The sequence below is a fragment of the Hypanus sabinus genome, chromosome 26 (genome assembly GCF_030144855.1).
Source record: "Hypanus sabinus isolate sHypSab1 chromosome 26, sHypSab1.hap1, whole genome shotgun sequence".
Lineage (NCBI taxonomy): Eukaryota > Metazoa > Chordata > Chondrichthyes > Myliobatiformes > Dasyatidae > Hypanus > Hypanus sabinus.
This window is the reverse complement of record NC_082731.1, coordinates 30,285,028-30,305,995: the sequence shown is the minus strand read 5'-3', so window position 1 is coordinate 30,305,995 and position 20,968 is coordinate 30,285,028. Positions and strand designations below refer to the sequence as shown.

The following is a 20,968-nucleotide window of genomic DNA, read 5'->3' as shown; positions in this document are numbered from 1 at the left end:
AGAGGGAAGGAGTGAGGGATAGAGAGAGAGGAAAGGGATGAGAGGAGACTGGGAGAGGGGAGGACAGAGGGAAGGGGTGAGGGATAGAGAGAGGGGAGAGGGATGAGGGAGAGGAGTGGAAGAGGGAGAGGGGAGGACAGGGAAGGGGTGAGGGATAGAGAGAGGAGAGAGGGATGAGGGAGAGGAGTGGAAGAGGGAGAGGGGAGGACAAAGGGAAGGGGTGAGGGATAGAGAGAGGGGAGAGGGATGAGGGAGAGGAGTGGAAGAGGGAGAGGGGAGGACAGAGGGAAGGGGTGAGGGATAGAGAGAGAGGAGAGGGATGAGGGAGAGGAGACTGGATGAGGGAGAGGGGAGGACAGGGAAGGGGTGAGGGATAGAGAGAGAAAAGGGATGAGGGAGAGGGGAGGGCAGAGGGAAGGGGTGAGGGTTAGAGAGGAAAGGGATGAGGGAGAGGGGAGGACAGAGGGAAGGAGTGAGGGATAGAGAGAGAGGAAAGGGATGAGAGGAGACTGGGAGAGGGGAGGACAGAGGGAAGGGGTGAGGGATAGAGAGAGGGGAGAGGGATGAGGGAGAGGAGTGGAAGAGGGAGAGGGGAGGACAGAGGGAAGGGGTGAGGGATAGAGAGAGGGGAGAGGGATGAGGGAGAGGAGTGGAAGAGGGAGAGGGGAGGACAAAGGGAAGGGGTGAGGGATAGAGAGAGGGGAGAGGGATGAGGGAGAGGAGTGGAAGAGGGAGAGGGGAGGACAGGGAAGGGGTGAGGGATAGAGAGAGGGGAGAGGGATGAGGGAGAGGAGTGGAAGAGGGAGAGGGGAGGACAGAGGGAAGGGGTGAGGGATAGAGAGAGGGGAGAGGGATGAGGGAGAGGAGTGGAAGAGGGAGAGGGGACAGAGGGAAGGGGTGAGGGATAGAGAGAGGGGAGAGGGATGAGGGAGAGGAGTGGAAGAGGGAGAGGGGAGGACAGAGGGAAGGGGTGAGGGATAGAGAGAGGGGAGAGGGATGAGGGAGAGGAGTGGAAGAGGGAGAGGGGAGGACAGGGAAGGGGTGAGGGATAGAGAGAGAGGAGAGGGATGAGGGAGAGGAGTGGAAGAGGGAGAGGGGAGGACAAAGGGAAGGGGTGAGGGATAGAGAGAGGGGAGAGGGATGAGGGAGAGGAGTGGAAGAGGGAGAGGGGAGGACAAAGGGAAGGGGTGAGGGATAGAGAGAGGAGAGGGATAAGAAGAGTTGGGATGATGGAGGGAATGAGAGAGGCGAGGAGTGGATAAGAGGGAGGTTCAGGATGGAGAGGGGTGGTGAGAGGGAAGGTCGGGGAAGCGAGTTGGAGAGGGTGCTTTTCTGTCTCACTTTCTGCCTCCCACCCTCCCTGGCTGGGTAGGGGCCGGGATGGGATAGTGTGAGTGAGAGGCTGTGAGGATCCATATGATCAGATTTTTAAACCGTTCCCACCGCACCCACCCTGTTCATGTGGGGGAGGGGATTCTCGGATTGACGGAGGAATGGCTGTACTGTTCCACAGTGGGACAGTGCGGGCCTGGGAGGGGGATGCATTCCCCTGACCGCCCCCCCCCACCCCACCCTTCAACCTAGACCCAGAGACAATACTGGTCTCACCATTGAACAACAGCGCCACTCTGTGTCCGGGACTCCACACTGCACAATGACTGTTTACATAGGATTTACCAAGTTTATTGCCGTCAAGGGCACACAAACTCGGGATAAGTACTTGAAAAATTAACTCTTTCCACCAGTAACAAATTACAAACATAAATTGTGTTCAAATTAACATAAATTATGCATATATTGACATGAATTATACACTATTTAAGATAATGTATGCATAAATTAACTTAAGTTATTCACAACAGAACAATTCATGAATGATAGTGTAGATGGCTGTTGTAGGTGACAGCAGGACAGTGACAAGATGCAGAGCTGAGCTGACAAATGGCAGATGAAGTTCAATCCCTCAAAACTGCAGCGCAAGTTGATAAGGTGGTTAAGAAGGCGCACGATGTGTTGGCCTTCATTAATCAGGGGACTGAGTTCAAGATGTGACAGAAGTAAACTTTGCCAAGCTGTTGCCCTTCAACAACATGAGCCTCTGGAAGATCCTCCGCATCTTCTGGCCGAGAAAGATCTCCGACCATGCCCTACTCCTTCAGTGTCACCGTGGCCGCAGTCACGCTGAGGAAACGTTGGAGATGGGTTGCGAACGTGAGGAGAGGAGAATGTGTGTCACCAGGGCAGCACTTCACCGGACCCATGAAGGGCGGAGGAAACGCTGGAGACCAACACCGGACCGCAGAGGCAGAAAGGAGGACCCTGGGTGGCCAAGGTCGGACAGAGATGGAGAACCTTTGTTGCTGCCCTAAACAGGCATTTTGATGATGATGAGTTCAGGAGCCGTGAGGTAATGTTGCAGCTTCAGAAACCGGGTGTGGAGTTCGGGTCACCTCACCCGAGAGAGGGGACAGAGGAGATTTAACCAGGATGAGCCGTGTAGGAGGGAACGTGTAGATTGACCATGGACTAGGATTACAAATGGAGGCTATGAGCCGTGTAGGGGGGAAGGGGTAGATTGACCATGGACTAGGATTACAAATGGAGGCTATGAGCCATGTAGGGGGGAAGGGGTAGATTGACCATGGACTAGGATTACAAATGGAGGGTTATGAGCCGTGTAGGGGGGAAGGGGTAGATTGACCATGGACTAGGATTACAAATGGAGGGTTATGAGCCGTGTAGTGGGGAAGGGGTAGATTGACCATGGACTAGGATTACAAATGGAGGGTTATGAGCCGTGTAGGGGGGGAACGTGTAGATTGACCATGGACTAGGTTTACAAATGGAGGGTTATGAGCCGTGTAGTGGGGAAGGGGTAGATTGACCATGGACTAGGATTAAAATGGAGGTTATGAGCCGTGTAGGGGGGGAAGGGGTAGATTGACCATGGACTAGGATTACAAATGGAGGTTATGAGCCGTGTAGGGGGGAAGGGGTAGATTGACCATGGACTAGGATTACAAATGGAGGGTTATGAGCCGTGTAGTGGGGAAGGGGTAGATTGACCATGGACTAGGTTTACAAATGGAGGTTATGAGCCGTGTAGGGGGGGAAGGGGTAGATTGACCATGGACTAGGATTACAAATGGAGGTTATGAGCCGTGTAGTGGGGAAGGGGTAGATTGACCATGGACTAGGATTAAAATGGAGGTTATGAGCCGTGTAGGGGGGGAAGGGGTAGATTGACCATGGACTAGGATTACAAATGGAGGTTATGAGCCGTGTAGGGGGGAAGGGGTAGATTGACCATGGACTAGGTTTACAAATGGAGGGTTATGAGCCGTGTAGTGGGGAAGGGGTAGATTGACCATGGACTAGGATTACAAATGGAGGGTTATGAGCCGTGTAGGGGGGGAACGTGTAGATTGACCATGGACTAGGTTTACAAATGGAGGGTTATGAGCCGTGTAGTGGGGAAGGGGTAGATTGACCATGGACTAGGATTACAAATGGAGGGTTATGAGCCGTGTAGTGGGGAAGGGGTAGATTGACCATGGACTAGGTTTACAAATGGAGGTTATGAGCCGTGTAGGGGGGGAAGGGGTAGATTGACCATGGACTAGGATTACAAATGGAGGTTATGAGCCGTGTAGTGGGGAAGGGGTAGATTGACCATGGACTAGGATTAAAATGGAGGTTATGAGCCGTGTAGGGGGGGAAGGGGTAGATTGACCATGGACTAGGATTACAAATGGAGGTTATGAGCCGTGTAGGGGGGAAGGGGTAGATTGACCATGGACTAGGTTTACAAATGGAGGGTTATGAGCCGTGTAGGGGGGGAAGGGGTAGATTGACCATGGACTAGGATTACAAATGGAGGTTTTGAGCCGTGTAGGGGGGAAGGGGTAGATTGACCATGGACTAGGATTACAAATGGAGGGTTATGAGCCGTGTAGGGGGGAAGGGGTAGATTGACCATGGACTAGGATTACAAATGGAGGGTTATGAGCCGTGTAGGGGGGAAGGGGTAGATTGACCATGGACTAGGTTTACAAATGGAGGGTTATGAGCCGTGTAGGGGGGAAGGGGTAGATTGACCATGGACTAGGATTACAAATGGAGGGTTATGAGCCGTGTAGGGGGGAAGGGGTAGATTGACCATGGACTAGGATTACAAATGGAGGGTTATGAGCCGTGTAGGGGGGAAGGGGTAGATTGACCATGGACTAGGTTTACAAATGGAGGGTTATGAGCCGTGTAGGGGGGAAGGGGTAGATTGACCATGGACTAGGATTACAAATGGAGGTTATGAGCCGTGTAGGGGGGAAGGGGTAGATTGACCATGGACTAGGTTTACAAATGGAGGTTTTGAGCCGTGTAGTGGGGAAGGGGTAGATTGACCATGGACTAGGTTTACAAATGGAGGTTTTGAGCCGTGTAGGGGGGGAAGGGGTAGATTGACCATGGACTAGGTTTACAAATGGAGGTTTTGAGCCGTGTAGTGGGGAAGGGGTAGATTGACCATGGACTAGGTTTACAAATGGAGGTTTTGAGCCGTGTAGGAGGGAAGGGGTAGATTGACCATGGACTAGGTTTACAAATGGAGGTTTTGAGCCGTGTAGGAGGGAAGGGGTAGATTGACCATGGACTAGGTTTACAAATGGAGGTTTTGAGCCGTGTAGGAGGGAAGGGGTAGATTGACCATGGACTAGGATTACAAATGGAGGTTATGAGCCGTGTAGGGGGGAACGTGTAGATTGACCATGGACTAGGTTTACAAATGGAGGTTTTGAGCCGTGTAGGGGGGAAGGGGTAGATTGACCATGGACTAGGATTACAAATGGAGGTTATGAGCCGTGTAGGGGGGAAGGGGTAGATTGACCATGGACTAGGATTAAAATGGAGGTTATGAGCCATGTAGGGAGGGAACGTGTAGATTGACCATGGACTAGGATTACAAATGGAGGGCTATGAGCCGTGTAGGAGGGAACGTGTAGATTGACCATGGACTAGGTTTACAAATGGAGGTTATGAGCCATGTAGGGGGGGAAGGGGTAGATTGACCATGGACTAGGATTAAAATGGAGGGTTATGAGCCATGTAGGGGGGGAAGGGGTAGATTGACCATGGACTAGGATTAAAATGGAGGTTTTGAGCCGTGTAGGGGGGAAGGGGTAGATTGACCATGGACTCGGATTACATTGGAGGTTTTGAGCCGTGTAGGGGGGGGAAGGGGTAGATTGACCATGGACTAGGTTTACAAATGGAGGGTTATGAGCCGTGTAGTGGGGAAGGGGTAGATTGACCATGGACTAGGATTAAAATGGAGGTTATGAGCCGTGTAGGGGGGGAAGGGGTAGATTGACCATGGACTAGGATTAAAATGGAGGTTATGAGCCGTGTAGGGGGGGAAGGGGTAGATTGACCATGGACTAGGATTAAAATGGAGGGTTATGAGCCATGTAGGGGGGAATGGGGTAGATTGACCATGGACTAGGATTAAAATGGAGGTTATGAGCCGTGTAGGGGGGAAGGGGTAGATTGACCATGGACTAGGATTACAAATGGAGGTTATGAGCCGTGTAGGGGGGAAGGGGTAGATTGACCATGGACTAGGATTACAAATGGAGGTTATGAGCCGTGTAGGGGGGAAGGGGTAGATTGACCATGGACTAGGTTTACAAATGGAGGTTTTGAGCCGTGTAGGGGGGAAGGGGTAGATTGACCATGGACTAGGATTACAAATGGAGGTTATGAGCCGTGTAGGGGGGAAGATTAGATTGACCATGGACTAGGATTACAAATGGAGGTTATGAGCCGTGTAGGGGGGAAGGGGTAGATTGACCATGGACTAGGATTACAAATGGAGGTTATGAGCCGTGTAGGGGGGAAGGGGTAGATTGACCATGGACTAGGTTTACAAATGGAGGTTATGAGCCGTGTAGGGGGGAAGGGGTAGATTGACCATGGACTCGGATTACAAATGGAGGTTATGAGCCGTGTAGGGGGGAAGGGGTAGATTGACCATGGACTAGGATTACAAATGGAGGTTATGAGCCGTGTAGGGGGGAAGGGGTAGATTGACCATGGACTAGGATTACAAATGGAGGTTATGAGCCGTGTAGGGGGGAAGGGGTAGATTGACCATGGACTAGGATTACAAATGGAGGTTATGAGCCGTGTAGGGGGGAAGGGGTAGATTGACCATGGACTCGGATTACAAATGGAGGCTATGAGCCGTGTAGGGGGGAAGGGGTAGATTGACCATGGACTAGGATTACAAATGGAGGTTATGAGCCGTGTAGGGGGGAAGGGGTAGATTGACCATGGACTAGGATTACAAATGGAGGTTTTGAGCCGTGTAGGGGGGAAGGGGTAGATTGACCATGGACTAGGATTACAAATGGAGGTTATGAGCCGTGTAGGGGGGAAGGGGTAGATTGACCATGGACTAGGATTACAAATGGAGGTTATGAGCCGTGTAGGGGGGAAGGGGTAGATTGACCATGGACTAGGATTACAAATGGAGGTTATGAGCCGTGTAGGGGGGAAGGGGTAGATTGACCATGGACTAGGATTACAAATGGAGGTTATGAGCCGTGTAGGGGGGAAGGGGTAGATTGACCATGGACTAGGATTACAAATGGAGGTTATGAGCCGTGTAGGGGGGAAGGGGTAGATTGACCATGGACTCGGATTACAAATGGAGGCTATGAGCCGTGTAGGGGGGAAGGGGTAGATTGACCATGGACTAGGATTACAAATGGAGGTTATGAGCCGTGTAGGGGGGAAGGGGTAGATTGACCATGGACTCGGATTACAAATGGAGGTTTTGAGCCGTGTAGGGGGGAAGGGGTAGATTGACCATGGACTAGGTTTACAAATGGAGGTTATGAGCCGTGTAGGGGGGAAGGGGTAGATTGACCATGGACTCGGATTAAAATGGAGGTTTTGAGCCGTGTAGGGGGGAAGGGGTAGATTGACCATGGACTAGGTTTACAAATGGAGGTTATGAGCCGTGTAGGGGGGAAGGGGTAGATTGACCATGGACTCGGATTAAAATGGAGGTTTTGAGCCGTGTAGGGGGGAAGGGGTAGATTGACCATGGACTAGGTTTACAAATGGAGGTTATGAGCCGTGTAGGGGGGAAGGGGTAGATTGACCATGGACTCGGATTACAAATGGAGGTTATGAGCCGTGTAGGGGGGAAGGGGTAGATTGACCATGGACTCGGATTACAAATGGAGGTTTTGAGCCGTGTAGGGGGGAAGGGGTAGATTGACCATGGACTAGGTTTACAAATGGAGGTTTTGAGCCGTGTAGGGGGGGAAGGGGTAGATTGACCATGGACTAGGTTTACAAATGGAGGTTTTGAGCCGTGTAGGGGGGAAGGGGTAGATTGACCATGGACTAGGATTACAAATGGAGGTTTTGAGCCGTGTAGGGGGGGAAGGGGTAGATTGACCATGGACTAGGTTTACAAATGGAGGTTTTGAGCCGTGTAGGGGGGAAGGGGTAGATTGACCATGGACTAGGTTTACAAATGGAGGTTTTGAGCCGTGTAGGGGGGAAGGGGTAGATTGACCATGGACTCGGATTACAAATGGAGGTTATGAGCCGTGTAGGGGGGAAGGGGTAGATTGACCATGGACTCGGATTACAAATGGAGGTTATGAGCCGTGTAGGGGGGAAGGGGTAGATTGACCATGGACTCGGATTACAAATGGAGGTTATGAGCCGTGTAGGGGGGAAGGGGTAGATTGACCATGGACTCGGATTACAAATGGAGGTTATGAGCCGTGTAGGGGGGAAGGGGTAGATTGACCATGGACTCGGATTACAAATGGAGGTTATGAGCCGTGTAGGGGGGAAGGGGTAGATTGACCATGGACTCGGATTACATTGGTCATTACAACTCCGTGAGCTCTGCTTGAGTTGGTCTGGTATGCCACCCAGACTCTTGTTTGGTTTGGAGGCTTCAACGCACACGATCGTTTTTGTCGCAGTCGGCCACATGACGGGCACAACCCTCCCCAACATCAAGGGCATCTTCAAGTTGCTCCACTTTCGGGAGACCCCCATCACTGTGGATCAGTAACGTCTCCTCCTCTCTGAAAGTGACCTGAAGCGTGCGTGCTCTCCTCATGACTGCGCAGACGGCGCCTCGCGGTTCACCGACGGCAATGGCTGGTTCTCGGGTGGTGACGGGTGGTGAGTCGGATCAGCTGGTAGTGCTGTGTTGCAGCCACAACCCTGCGCTCAGCATCCGGGCTGTGGAACAGAGAGATCTGGGAATGCCAGTCCGTCATCTGTTGGAAGTGGCATCACAGGTAGATCAGGTCATAAAGAAACCTTCTGGTACGTTGGCCTTCATTAAGCAATGTATTGAGTCGAAGCAATGGGATGTTATGTTGAAGTCGTGTAAGACATTGGTGAGGCCGAATTTGGAGTATTGTGGGCAGTTTTGGTCACCTACCAACAGGAAAGATGTAAATAAGGTTGAAAGTACAGAGAAAATCTACAAGGACGTTGCTGGCACTGGAGGATCTGAGTGATAAGATTGAATAGGTTAGGACCTGATTCCTTGGAACATCGGTCACTGACAGGAGATTTGATAGAGCTGTACAAAACTGGGGCAAGTGCAAGCAGGCTTTTTCCACTGAGCTTGGGTAGGACCTCAGAAAGGAGAGAAAGGGAAGTTTAAGGGGAACATGAGGGGAAACATCTTCACTCAGAGAGTGTGGGACGAGCTGCCAGCGCGAATGGTGCATGGGAGCTTGATTTCGAAGTCTAAGCAAAGCTGGGATAGGTGCGTGGATGGTAAGGGCGTGGAGGGCTGTGGTCCCGGTGCAGGTTGAAGGGAGGAGTCAGTTTAAATGGTCTGGCATGGGCTAGATGGGCCGAAGGGCCTGTTTCTGTGCTGTACTTCTCTGTGATTCTATGAATCTGTCAGCAAGACCAGGAAGGGGAAGTCAGGGGAAGACACAGAGCCCTCGTGAGGGGCCAGCGGTGGTAAGTGTGGGCATCAGCATTCCCGAGGGTCTGTCCTCGGCTCCGCATCCTGATACAATGACGAAGGAGGCACACGAGTGGCTATAGTTTGTCAGTACGTCTATGGAACCTCTAGCAAATTTCTGCAGGTGTATGGTGGGCAGCGTTCTGACTAGTTGTACCACCATCTGGCGTTGAGGGTACCCAGGTGGGTCATACACTCGGCCAGGTCTCCTCAATTGAGGGTGCCTTCAAGCAGTTGTAGCTGAAGAAGGTGACACCCACCACTATGGAATCTCACTGTCCAGAACATGCCACCACCAGGGAGGACGTACCATAAGACCATAAGTTACTGGAGCACAATTAGGCCATTTGGCCCATCGAATCTGCTCCACCATTTCATCATGGCTGATCCAATATCCTCTCAGCCCCAATCTCCGGCCTTCATCCCATATCCCTCCATGCCCTGACCAATCAAGAATTGATCTACCTCTGCCTTGGCCTCCACAGCTGCAAAGAATTTCACAGATTCACCACCATCTGGCCAAAGAAATTCCTCCTCAGCTCCTACCTAAAAGGATGCTCCTCTATTCTGAGGATGTGTTCTCTGGTCTTAGACTCTCCCGCCATTGGAAACACCCTCTGCATATGCACTTTCATCACTCGATAGGTTTCATTGAGGTCACCCCTCATTATTCCGAGTTCCAGCAAATACAGGCCCAGAGCCATCAGTGCTCTCCATATGACAAGCCATTCAACCCTGGAATCATTTTTGTGAGCCTCCTTTGAACCCTCTCCTGTTTCTGCACATCCTTCCTAAGACAAGGGGGCCAAAACTGCTCCCAATACTCCAAGCGAGGCCTCACCAGGGCTTTACGAAGCTTCAACATTACATCCATGCTCTTATATTCTAGTCCTCTTGAAATGAATGCTGACATTGCATTAACTTCCTCACCACAGACTCGACCTGCAAATGAACCTTTAGGGAATCCTGCACAAGGACTCCCAAGTCCCTTTGCACCTCAGTTTGTTGTATTTTCTCTCCATTTAGAAAATAGTCAACACTCATTTCTTCTACCAAAGTGCATGACCATAATCCTCCCGACATTGCATTCCATCTGCCATTTCTTTGCCCATTCTCCTAATCATCTAAGTCCTTCTGTAGCCTCTCTACTTCCTCAAACCTATCTGCTCCTCCAGCCATCTTCATATCATCTGCAAACTTTGCAACAAACCCATCAATTCCATCATCCAAATCACTGACGTATAACGTAAAAAGAATTGGTCCCAACGTAGCCCTCTGTGGAACACCACTAGTCACCGGCAGCCAGCCAGAAAAGGTTCCCTTTATTCCCACTCTTTGCCTCCTGCCAATCAGCCACTGCTTTATCCATGCTCGAATCATTCCTTGGGAAAACTATAGGGTTGTAGCTCGTTGCGCAGCTTCTTGTGTGGCACCTTGTCTAAGGCCTTCTGAAAATCCAAGTACACAACATCAACCAATTCTCCTTTGTTTATTCCGCATGTTATTTCTTCAAAGAATTCCAAGCAATTTATCAGGAAAGATTTTCTTTTGAGGAAACCATGCCGATTTCTGCCTATTTTATCCTGTGCCTCCAAGTACACCAAAACCACATCCTCAACGATCGATTCCAACATCTTCCCACCCACTGAGGTGAAACTAACTGGCCCATAGTTTCCTTTCTTCCATCTCTCTCCCTTCCTGAAGAGTGAATTGACATTTGTAATTTTCCAGACTTCTGGAACCATTCCAGAATGTGGTGATTCTTGAAAGATCATTACTAATGTCTCTATGATCTCCAGCAACGTCTTTCAGAACACCGGGGTGTACACCATCTGGTCCAAGTGATTATCTATGTTTAGACCTTTCAGTTTCCCAAGAAACCTTTCAGTTTCTCCAGTTATGATAACTCCACACACTTCCTGCCCGCGTCACCTGGAACTTCCACCACACTGCTGGTGTCTTCCACAGTGAAGACTGACGCAAAATATTTATTCACTTCATCCACCATTACTACCTCTCCAGCATTATTTTCCAGCAGTCCAATATCCTCTCTCGCCCCTCCTTTACACTTTATGTATCCGAGAAAACTGTTGGTATCCTCTTTAATATTTTACTTTGGCATTCCCTCTATATCTTCTTAATGACTTTTTTTAGTTGCCTTCTGTTGGTTTTTAAAAGCTTCCCAATCCTCTAACTTCCTTCACATTTTTGCTCTTTATACCCTCTCTTTGGCTTTTATGTTGGCTTTGACTTCTCTTGTCAGCCACAGTTAAGTCATCTTTCCTTTAGAATACTTCTTCCTGTTTGGGATGTATATATCCTGTGCCTTCTGAATTACTTCCAGAAATTCCGTCATCCCTGCCAGTGTTCTTTTCCAATCAATTCTGACCAACTCCTCTCTTATGCTCCTGTAATTCCTTCTACTCCACCGATACAGGAGTCTGAAGACCCACACTCAGCAATACAGGATCCCCTCTGCCATCGGGTTTCTGAATGGCCCGTGAACACCCGCTGTTATTCCTTAATTTGGGACTATCTCATTACTTATTAACATTAAAATTAAACAATTTAGGTGGCTAAAAGTGTAAAGAAACCTATTTGCTTTATTTCTGTTATTCTCATACCTGCTTAGGAACACTGCTGAACGCTATGGGCCCTGCTGCCTGCTCTGACTCAGTTGTATCAGTAAGGCTGCATCTGTGGTGGTCCGCGTATTACTCGCGAATACAAAAGTAGATCTTTCTCACTAACAACCTATGGCTTCTAAGCAAACAACATTAACTTTCTTTCATAAACAAGCTGGGGAGTGTAACAAGAATAACATACAAGAGACTGATAACAGTGAAAGTGACAAAAGTTGTGTTTTGCCTGCTTCCAGTTCAAATTTTCTAACCGGGCCCAAATGCAGTTCTGAAAGTCATGGTCCTTCGGAATCAGACTTGTATCCCTGTTCAGAAGTTTGGGCCGGAGAAATGTGGAAGGAAAAGAAGGAAACTTATTTCTGGTTAGACTTGGGTGTAAAGTTTGTAAAGCTATCTGACACTTCTCACTTCGAAGGGTTTGATGCTGTCAAATGAACGGCAGATGTACTACGTATTCTGTTATGGAGCCGATCGAAGTACACGCTTGAAATCTCTCAGAAAAAAGATTGTTGATCGCAAACTATCAAAAGCTCACATTGCACACACAAAATGCTGGTGGAACACAGCAGGCCAGGCAGCATCTATAGGGAGAAGCGATGTCGACATATCGGGCCCAGACCCTTCGTCAGGACTAACCGAAAGGAAAGATAGTAAGAGATTTGAAAGTAGTGGGGGGAGGGGGAAATGCGAAATGATAGGAGAAGACCGGAGGGGGTGGGATGAAGCTAAGAGCTGGAAAAGTGATTGGCAAAAGTGATACAGAGCTGGAGAAGGGAAAGGATCATGGGACGGGAGGCCTCGGGAGAAAGAAAGGGGGAGGGGAGCACCAGAGGGAGATGGAGAACAGGCAGAGTGATGGGCAGAAAGAGAGAAAAAGAAGGAGGGGGTGGGAACTGTTTGCTAAATATATCAGGGATGGGGTAAGAAGGGGAGGAGGGACATTAACAGAAGTTAGAGAAGTCAATGTTCATGCCATCAGGTTGGAGGCTACCCAGCCGGTATATAATGTGTTGTTCCTCCAACCTCACGCTGCTGCTTTAAGTGTTGAAAATATAGCTAAGCAAAGATGCTCTTGGGAAATTATGTGACACCACGAACGCTTCGCATCTAAAGGCAACTTGTTCAATTTTTCGTTCTGCATGTTATTTAGCTCAGAATGGCAGACTGTACTCTGGTCACTTTGGCTTATTGGAACTTCAAAAAAAATGGTATTGACATTGGAATTGGACTGAATCCCCACAGTAGTGCTACAGAGATAATTAATCACACAGCCATTAATATGAAAAAGAAAATTTGCCAGCGTATCAAGCAGATAAGTGGCAAATTTTCTGTTCTCATTGATGTTCACCAGCACACCCCCGAACACGTTTTACACCCGACCCTTTGTGGGAATTATTGTGAGACTTCTCATTGGTGGTATTTGGTAAGTAGGTAATTAACTTTTAAACTGGTAAAATACATGATTACTGTCTTTTTCTTTACTTGCTTGATAACTATATTTTATGACAATTAGTGAGTGCAACCGTGCAATACTTTGTCATGTTATTAAATTAAGTATTATATGTTTTATTGTACCAGTTATACACTGAAATGTAGTGATAGGCTATAATCTTGTTGATGTTTTAACTACCACTATATTTCTGTGGAGCTCTGGAATTCATATATTTCTTTCATCGTGGTTTAGTGCTTGACATTATAAGAAGCCCTATTCATGTCACACCCAATCTGTGTACCTGCTCATTACGTTGCCCAGTACATGAAATGAGCAGGTACACACATTGGCTGTGACATATATACAGAGAGGATGGCAAGCGTTTTGTCAGCTCCGGCACCTGAAAAACTAGCACTGCTCCCCTGCTTACAAGATAAAGAAGGAGATTCCATTGGAGGTTGAAGGGATTTAAGGTGGATAAGTCCCCAGGGCTTGATGGGATAAATCTCAGGATATTAAGGGAAGCAAGAGGCTGCTGGGGCCTTGTCTCCTCTCCAACCATGGACGAGGTCCCAGAGGACTGGCGAGTTGCTAATTTTGTTCCGTCGTTCCGAAAACTGCAGTCCGGTGAGTCTCACGTCAGAGGTAGAGAAGCCATTGGAGAGGATTCCAAGGTATAAAGATCTGATAGCGCGGAGATGCCTGATTCCGGAAGGCTTGCATCTAAGGTGAGGGGGGCAAGTTGAAGGGAGATGCATGGGGGAAGGTTTCTTGGTCACACAGGGAGTGATGGGGGTCTGGAAAGTGCAGCCAGGGGGTGGTCGTGGAGGCAGATATGATAGGTATTTAAGAGGCTCTTAGGGAGGTACATGGATGTGCGGGACTGGGGGTTGTGCAGCTGAGAGGGGCTGGATTAGTGGGGTATTTAGTCACTAGTTTAATTGGCAAAGTGCAGCAACAACGTCAGCAAGACCAAGGAGCTGTTTGGGGGGTAGGTCGAGGGAATTCAAACCCGTCCTCATGGAGGGATCAGAAGTGGAGAGAGTGAGCAATTTCAAGTTCCTGGGTGTCAGTATCTCTGAGGATCTAACCTGGTCCCAACATATCACTGCAGCTACAAAGAAGAGACGACAGTGGCTATGTTTCATTAGGAGTCTGAGATTATTTGGTTTGTTGCCTAAAACACTCACAAGTTTCTGCAGATGTACCGTGGAGAGCGTTCTAACTGGCTGCATCACGGTCTGGTGTGGGGCGCTCCTACAGGATAGAATAAGCTGCAGGGATCTGTAACCTCAGTCAGCTCCATCGGGGCACTGGTCTGCGTAGCATCTTCAAGGAGTGACGCCTCAAAAAGACAGCATTCATTATTAACGATCCCCGTTACCCAGGCCATGCCCTTTTCACATTGTTACCATCAGGAAGGAGGTACAGGAGCCTGAAGACACACACTCAGCGATTCAGGAACAGCTTCTTCCCCTCTGCCATCAGGATGGAGGTACAGGAGCCTGAAGACACACACTCAGTGATTCAGGAACAGCTTCGTCCCCTCTGCCATCAGGATGGAGGTACAGGAGCCTGAAGACACACACTCAGTGATTCAGGAACAGCTTCGTCCCCTCTGCCATCCCATTTCTGAATGGACATTGAACCAGTGAATGCAAACCTAACTGCTTTTTAATTCCCATTTTTTGCACTTTTTATTTAATAATTTTGTATATATAGTATATATATTCTCCTTAGATATGTGCATCTACTGTAATTCACGTGTTTTTCTATATTTATCATATATATTGCATTGAACTGCTGTTGCAAAAGTTAACAGATTTCACACACACATCAGAGGGCTGTAGGTTCTGTTGCTGTGTTTAGAACACAGAAATTTACAGTACATTTCAGGCCCTTCGGCCCACACTGTCATGCTGACCATGTACTCTGCTCTAGAAGCTTCGTAGAATTACCCTCTATTTTTCCAAGCTCCATGTACCTATCAAAGAGTCTCTGAAAAGACGTGGGACAACAACATTAATCAGGGGTTTCATCACTGAATCCAGTGTTGTTGATGTAAAGTCCCCTGTTATGTGTCCGGCTGTGCCGTGTTATTGGTGGAGTGGGCAGCATGGTGCTTGTCTCGATTCGGGTCACACCACCAGATTTGCCAGCGGGGTCCATGCACGGTGTACTAGTCAACAGGAAACCTCTCGTCCCTGCAGTCTTTGTCTCCTGGTAAACTCAACACCCTGACATTGAGGACCACCGATACCCCCTCCTCTCAGAGTCAGGGGATCATTCCGACAGCTGATCACTGAGAGGTATCTCGCTTGTCGGTCATTAAAGTTCACCCAGACTTGCTCGGATGGATTTGATGCGGAGTTCGGGGGGTGTTGGTACTGTTCGGTGTTCCAGCTAACGTAAAATTGAGGACGAAAGAGAGAAGTTCCTTCTGGGTAGTGTCAAGGTTTCTCAGGGGGGTTCGAGAACCCAAAGGGAGCGGGGAAGAAGCCTCGAGTGTCTCTCCAGGCTCCTGTCCCTCTTGCCTAATGGGTGTAACCAACTGTGGGCAGGTCCTGATGCCGGGCACCCTCATGACGACTGCTACCCTCTTGAGGCAGCTGCTGTTGAAGATGTCTGACGGTGGGGAGGGTCGGAGATGGAGCTGGCGACTCTCTGCACGTGGAACACGGTGTCGGGAAGTGTACCCTCATGCAGTTTGGTAGAAGGACTGAAAGGTTTGACTATTTCCTAAATGGAGAGAAAATTCAAAAGTCTGAGGTGCAAAGGGCCTTGGGGTCTCATGAAGGATTCCCGAGATTAGTCTGCAGGCTGAGGAAGGCAAATGCCATGTTTGCCTTCATTTCAGCGGGGATGTGACGTTGAAGCTTTATGAAGAGCTGGTGAGACCTCACTTAAGAGTATTGTGAGCAGTTCTGGGCTCTTTTCCTTATCTGAGAAAGGATGTGTTGACATTGGAGAGGGATCAAAGGAGGTTCGTGAAAATGATTCCGGGATTGACAGGCTCATCACATGAGGAGTGTTTGAGGGCTCTGGGTCTGTACTCACTGGAATTCAGAAGAACGAGGGGTGGGGAAGGGGATCACGGAACCTAACGAACATTGAAAGGACACGATGGAGAGGATGTTTACCATGATGGGGAGTCTGAGACCGGAGGACACAGCCCCAGAATAGAGGGATGTCCATTTAGAATAGAGATGAGGAGGATGATCTTTCGCCAGAGGGTGGTGAATCTGGGAATTCATTGTCACGAGGATTGGGTATATTTAAGGCACAGGTTGATAGATCCTAGATTACTCATGAAGGAATGCGGGGAGAAGGCAGGAGATTGGGGCTGTGAATTAACTGGTGAAATGGAGCAGACTCGACGGGCCAAACGGTCATTCCCGGCGGTGATGCAGCCAGCCAGACCACTCTCCACCGTCTCTGGGGTGCTGCCTTCGTGTTGGGCCCAGGGCAATTCCTCCGAGACGCTCACCCTCCCACTCTGACCCCTCAATGAGGACTGGAGTTCCTTTCTCCTGCCGACGGTGAATGCCAGATCGACGTTGCGATGGAAACCCGGGCCGCACATGGGGGTAAGAGGGTGACAGGACGCCCCGGGGTAAGTATGGTGGGGGGGCACGACGGAGCGGAGAAGGGAGCTGGCGTTCTCATTCACTCTCTTCCGTCTCCTGCTGATGACGTCTACGGGTTAAAGGAGCACACCCTCCATTTATTGTTTGCCGACAGAATTGGAAGGCTGTGGGAGCGTCTCTAAATCTCTCCGCCCAGGGACCGTCACACAACATTTCACATAGACTCATATGCACACACACCCACACAGACAGGCACACAGACAGACGCACACACATGCACAGAGACAGACAGACACACATACAGAAATACACAGGCACACACACACACACACACAGGCATACAGACACACACACGTGCACAGAGACAGACAGACACACATACAGAAATACACAGGCACACACACACACACACAGGCATACAGACACACACACATGCACAGAGACAGACGGACACACATACAGAAATACACAGGCACACACACACACACAGGCATACAGACACACACACGTGCACAGAGACAGACACACATACAGAAATACACAGGCACACAGACACACACACAAACACAGGCACACAGACAGACAGACACATACACACACAGACACACACTCGCACACATGGACAGACACACACAGGCACACAGACAGACACACACACAGGCACACAGACAGACACACACTCACACACACAGACAAACACAGGCACACACACAGACACACACTCGCACACATGGACAGACACACACACTCACACACACAGATAAACACAGGCACACAGACACACATACAGAAATACACAGGCACACACACACACACACACACAGGCATACAGACACACACACATGCACAGAGACAGACAGACACACATACAGAAATACACAGGCACACACACACACACACAGGCATACAGACACACACATGTGCACAGAGACAGACAGACACACATACAGAAATACACAGGCACACACACACACACACAGGCATACAGACACACACACATGCACAGAGACAGACAGATACACATACAGAAATACACAGGCACACACACACACACACAGGCATACAGACACACACACGTGCACAGAGACAGACACACATACAGAAATACACAGGCACACAGACACACACACAAACACAGGCACACAGACAGACAGACACATACACACACAGACACACACTCGCACACATGGACAGACACACACAGGCACACAGACAGACACACACACAGGCACACAGACAGACACACACTCACACACACAGACAAACACAGGCACACACACAGACACACACTCGCACACATGGACAGACACACACACTCACACACACAGACAAACACAGGCACACAGACACACACACAGGCACACAGACAGACACACACTCACACACACAGACAAACACAGGCACACAGACAGACAAACACACAGGCACACAGACAGACGCACACTCAGGCACACAAACACACATTCACACACAGGCACGCAGACAGACAGACACACAGAACACCTCACAGAAGACCTGGTCTGTGTTCACCTGCTGTTCCCAGCACCTTTATTTGTACATCAGTTTACAATCTGCCGTAGATGTGGAAGTGTATTTTACTTGGAGTAACAAAATGGCATTTTTGTCTGTAGCAAAGTTGAACCTGTCCTGTTCCAGCGTGCTTTGCATATAGTGTTTGTGCAACAGGATGTCAATGAACCCTGAGTGTCTGACAAACTGCAGAAAGACACGTGGATTCGGTCAGCTACACTGATTAATCAGACAAACCAAAATGCACCCTTTCCTTGAACTAGCACAGGTCGATAAGACTTGTGTATAAAGTAGTGACTCTGCTGCCCGTTTCCCGGAAGCCATCCCCGACTGTTGTGTGGTGACAGTCTTCCCCCACAGCGAGTAAACACACCTATGCTTCATCCACTCTGAGCTAATTATTGTCTGTTATACAACGTAGTGGAAGGGTGCTCGACAACAGAATGCACGATGTGGACCCTGTGCCCTATCGAGCTCTCCACCGTCTGTGCGGGATAGAGAGGTGCTGCCCATCATCAGTCCCCTCCCCTGTCCCCTCTCACACTCCCATCACCCTCCTGCCCGATATGATCCCAGGATGAGACAGGGACAGAGTAGGGGCCTGGGCAATCCTTTCATGCCACTGAGGGACTGTCCTTCAGTAACCCCATTGAGGGACGGTCAATCAATTCAGCCAAGGGACCACCTCTCAATCCCCCACACCGATGGACTGATTACCACCATTGAGGGACTGTCCCCCAATTGCTCAGTCCTTTTATCCCTCCCTTAACAAGAAGGGACCGTCCCTCAATCCCCTATCCCTACAGTGGATCATTCCTGAATTCCCCTCCCCAGCTTCAAAAGGGCGCATCAATCAACTCCACTGAGGAATTGTCCCTCAATACTCTGCACTGATAAACAGCAGATCAGTCCCCGCACTGCTGGGCCATTCCTGAACACCAGCCATTGAGGGAATGTCCTATTCCCTGTTTGCACGTTCCTCAATACCCGCTATGGGGTGTAATTCAATGAGGGACCACCAGATATTTCCTACTCAGCCTCATTGGACAATCGCACAGTGCTCTAACGGGCATCCTGCATCCCTCCATTGTAGGCCCCGAGCCCCGCCGTGCACTCTACCCTAGGGTGGGTGTCTGAGAGGCGGAGGGTCAGCACGTAGTCAGTGACTTGGCAGAGGAGTTGGACCAGGGGCCCGACCTCAGGCGGGGGGTAGGCCCGGTGCAGGTGGAAACCGGCCGCCTTGTACAGGGGCAGGGCGGCCGGGTTTGCCGATGAGGTGTAGATGAGGCAGAGGCGGTAGCCGCGGGCCCGGGCAAAGCGCAGCGCCCGGCTGAAGAGGGCCCAGCCCAGCCCGCGGCGCCGCAGCCCTGGGGCCACGGCCAACCGACACAGCTCGCAGCTGCCGGCCGGGCCGTCGGTCTCGGCCATGACCGCCACCATCCCCACCGGCGGGCCGGCCCGACCCACCTCAGCCACCCAGAGGCCGGCGTCGCGGGGCCGCAGGAAGTAGCCGTCAATGTCGGCCAGGTCTTCCCGCAGCGGTCCAGCGGCCGAGGCCCGGCCGAAACGCAGGCAGGCCCCGTAGAGGGAGGCGGCGGCCAGCGCTGGGCCCGCCAGGGTGGCAGCGGCCCAAAGCCCGGGCCCCAGGCCCAGCCACAGGCCCAGGCAGGGCAGGGCGGCGCAGAGGCTCAGCAGGGTCCGGACTGCGGGCCGCCGCAGAGCCTGGCGGAAGGCCGTCCCCACCTGCTCGGCTGCCGCCTCCCGGTACAGCCGCCGTACTGCCTCGAAGTCGCTGCGCTGGCAGGGCCGGATGGTGAAGCCTCCCGGGACCTCCTCCACCTCTGCCTCCTCTTCTTCCTCATCCTCCTCCATCCGCCTCCTGCGGGGCTCGGCCATGCTTGAAGCCTGGGGAGATTGAGGAGACAGATGTTGGAGCCTTCCTTTCCCTCCAACCCCTCAGCCCTCCCGCTTTCTCACCTTTCCCTCTCCCCCTCCCCCCTTCCCGTCTCCCCATTGCCTGCCTCCTCCCCTTTATCCCCATCCCCATCTCGCCCTTTACCCCCTCCTCCCTCCCCAGCTTGCCCCACTTCCCCCTCACCCCCTGCCACACCTCTCTCCCCACACACCCTCCCTCCATCCAGTCCTGCCATTCCCCATCACCTATCCCGTCTCCCCTGTTTCCCTGTGCCCATTCTCCCCTCTCCACCATCCCCCCCTCTTTTCCAAATTTTACAAAATTTCTCTGGTCTCCCCTCTCCTGATTGAACAAATTTGTCCGACCTCTTCTTGCAGCTCACCCTCCCTAATCCTGGAGAACCCCCTCCCCCACCCCCACCCTCACCCTTCCAGTCAGAACCACAGACAACACTCAGACGTGGCAGGGGGGTGGGGTAGCGTAACGGTCAGCACCAGAAGCCTTTTGCAAGGAAGAATGGGCGAAAATCCCCCAAACAAGAATTGAAAGACTCTTATCTGGCTATAGGAAGCATTTACAAGCTGTGATACTTGCCAAAGGGGGTGTTACTAAGTACTGACCATGCAGGGTGCCCAAACTTTTGCTTCAGGCCCTTTTCCTTTTTTGTTATTTTGAAACTATAAAAGATGGAAATAAAAAAGTAATCTTGCTTAAAATATTAAAGAAATGTGTCATCTTTAACTTTATGCCTTTTGGAAATCAGGTCATCTTTTACTCGTTTAATTATTCACAGTAACAGAAATTTTGACCAGGAGTACCCAAACTTCTGCATGTCACTGTAGATAG

At 50.4% G+C, this 20,968-nt stretch overlaps 1 protein-coding gene across 6 annotated transcripts in view; it reads right to left on the bottom strand.

The window, feature by feature from the left end:
* Positions 1–18,196: 18,196 nt before the first annotated feature.
* The window catches only part of LOC132381377 (N-acetyltransferase 8-like), a 14,326-nt gene continuing 11,554 nt past the window's right edge, over positions 18,197–20,968 (bottom strand). For 4 of the 6 annotated variants that reach the window (XM_059950739.1, XM_059950736.1, XM_059950737.1 and 1 more), the window contains exons 3-4: positions 20,743–20,799; positions 18,197–20,112 (exon numbers count right to left, since the gene is read on the bottom strand). In XM_059950739.1, the coding sequence (XP_059806722.1) occupies positions 19,270–20,112; positions 20,743–20,745 (846 nt within the window). In that variant the 5' untranslated portion in view covers positions 20,746–20,799 and the 3' untranslated portion in view covers positions 18,197–19,269. Of the gene's footprint in view, positions 20,113–20,716; positions 20,800–20,968 lie in introns of all 6 variants that reach the window. The other 2 variants (XM_059950741.1, XM_059950740.1) reach the window with 2 other exon arrangements.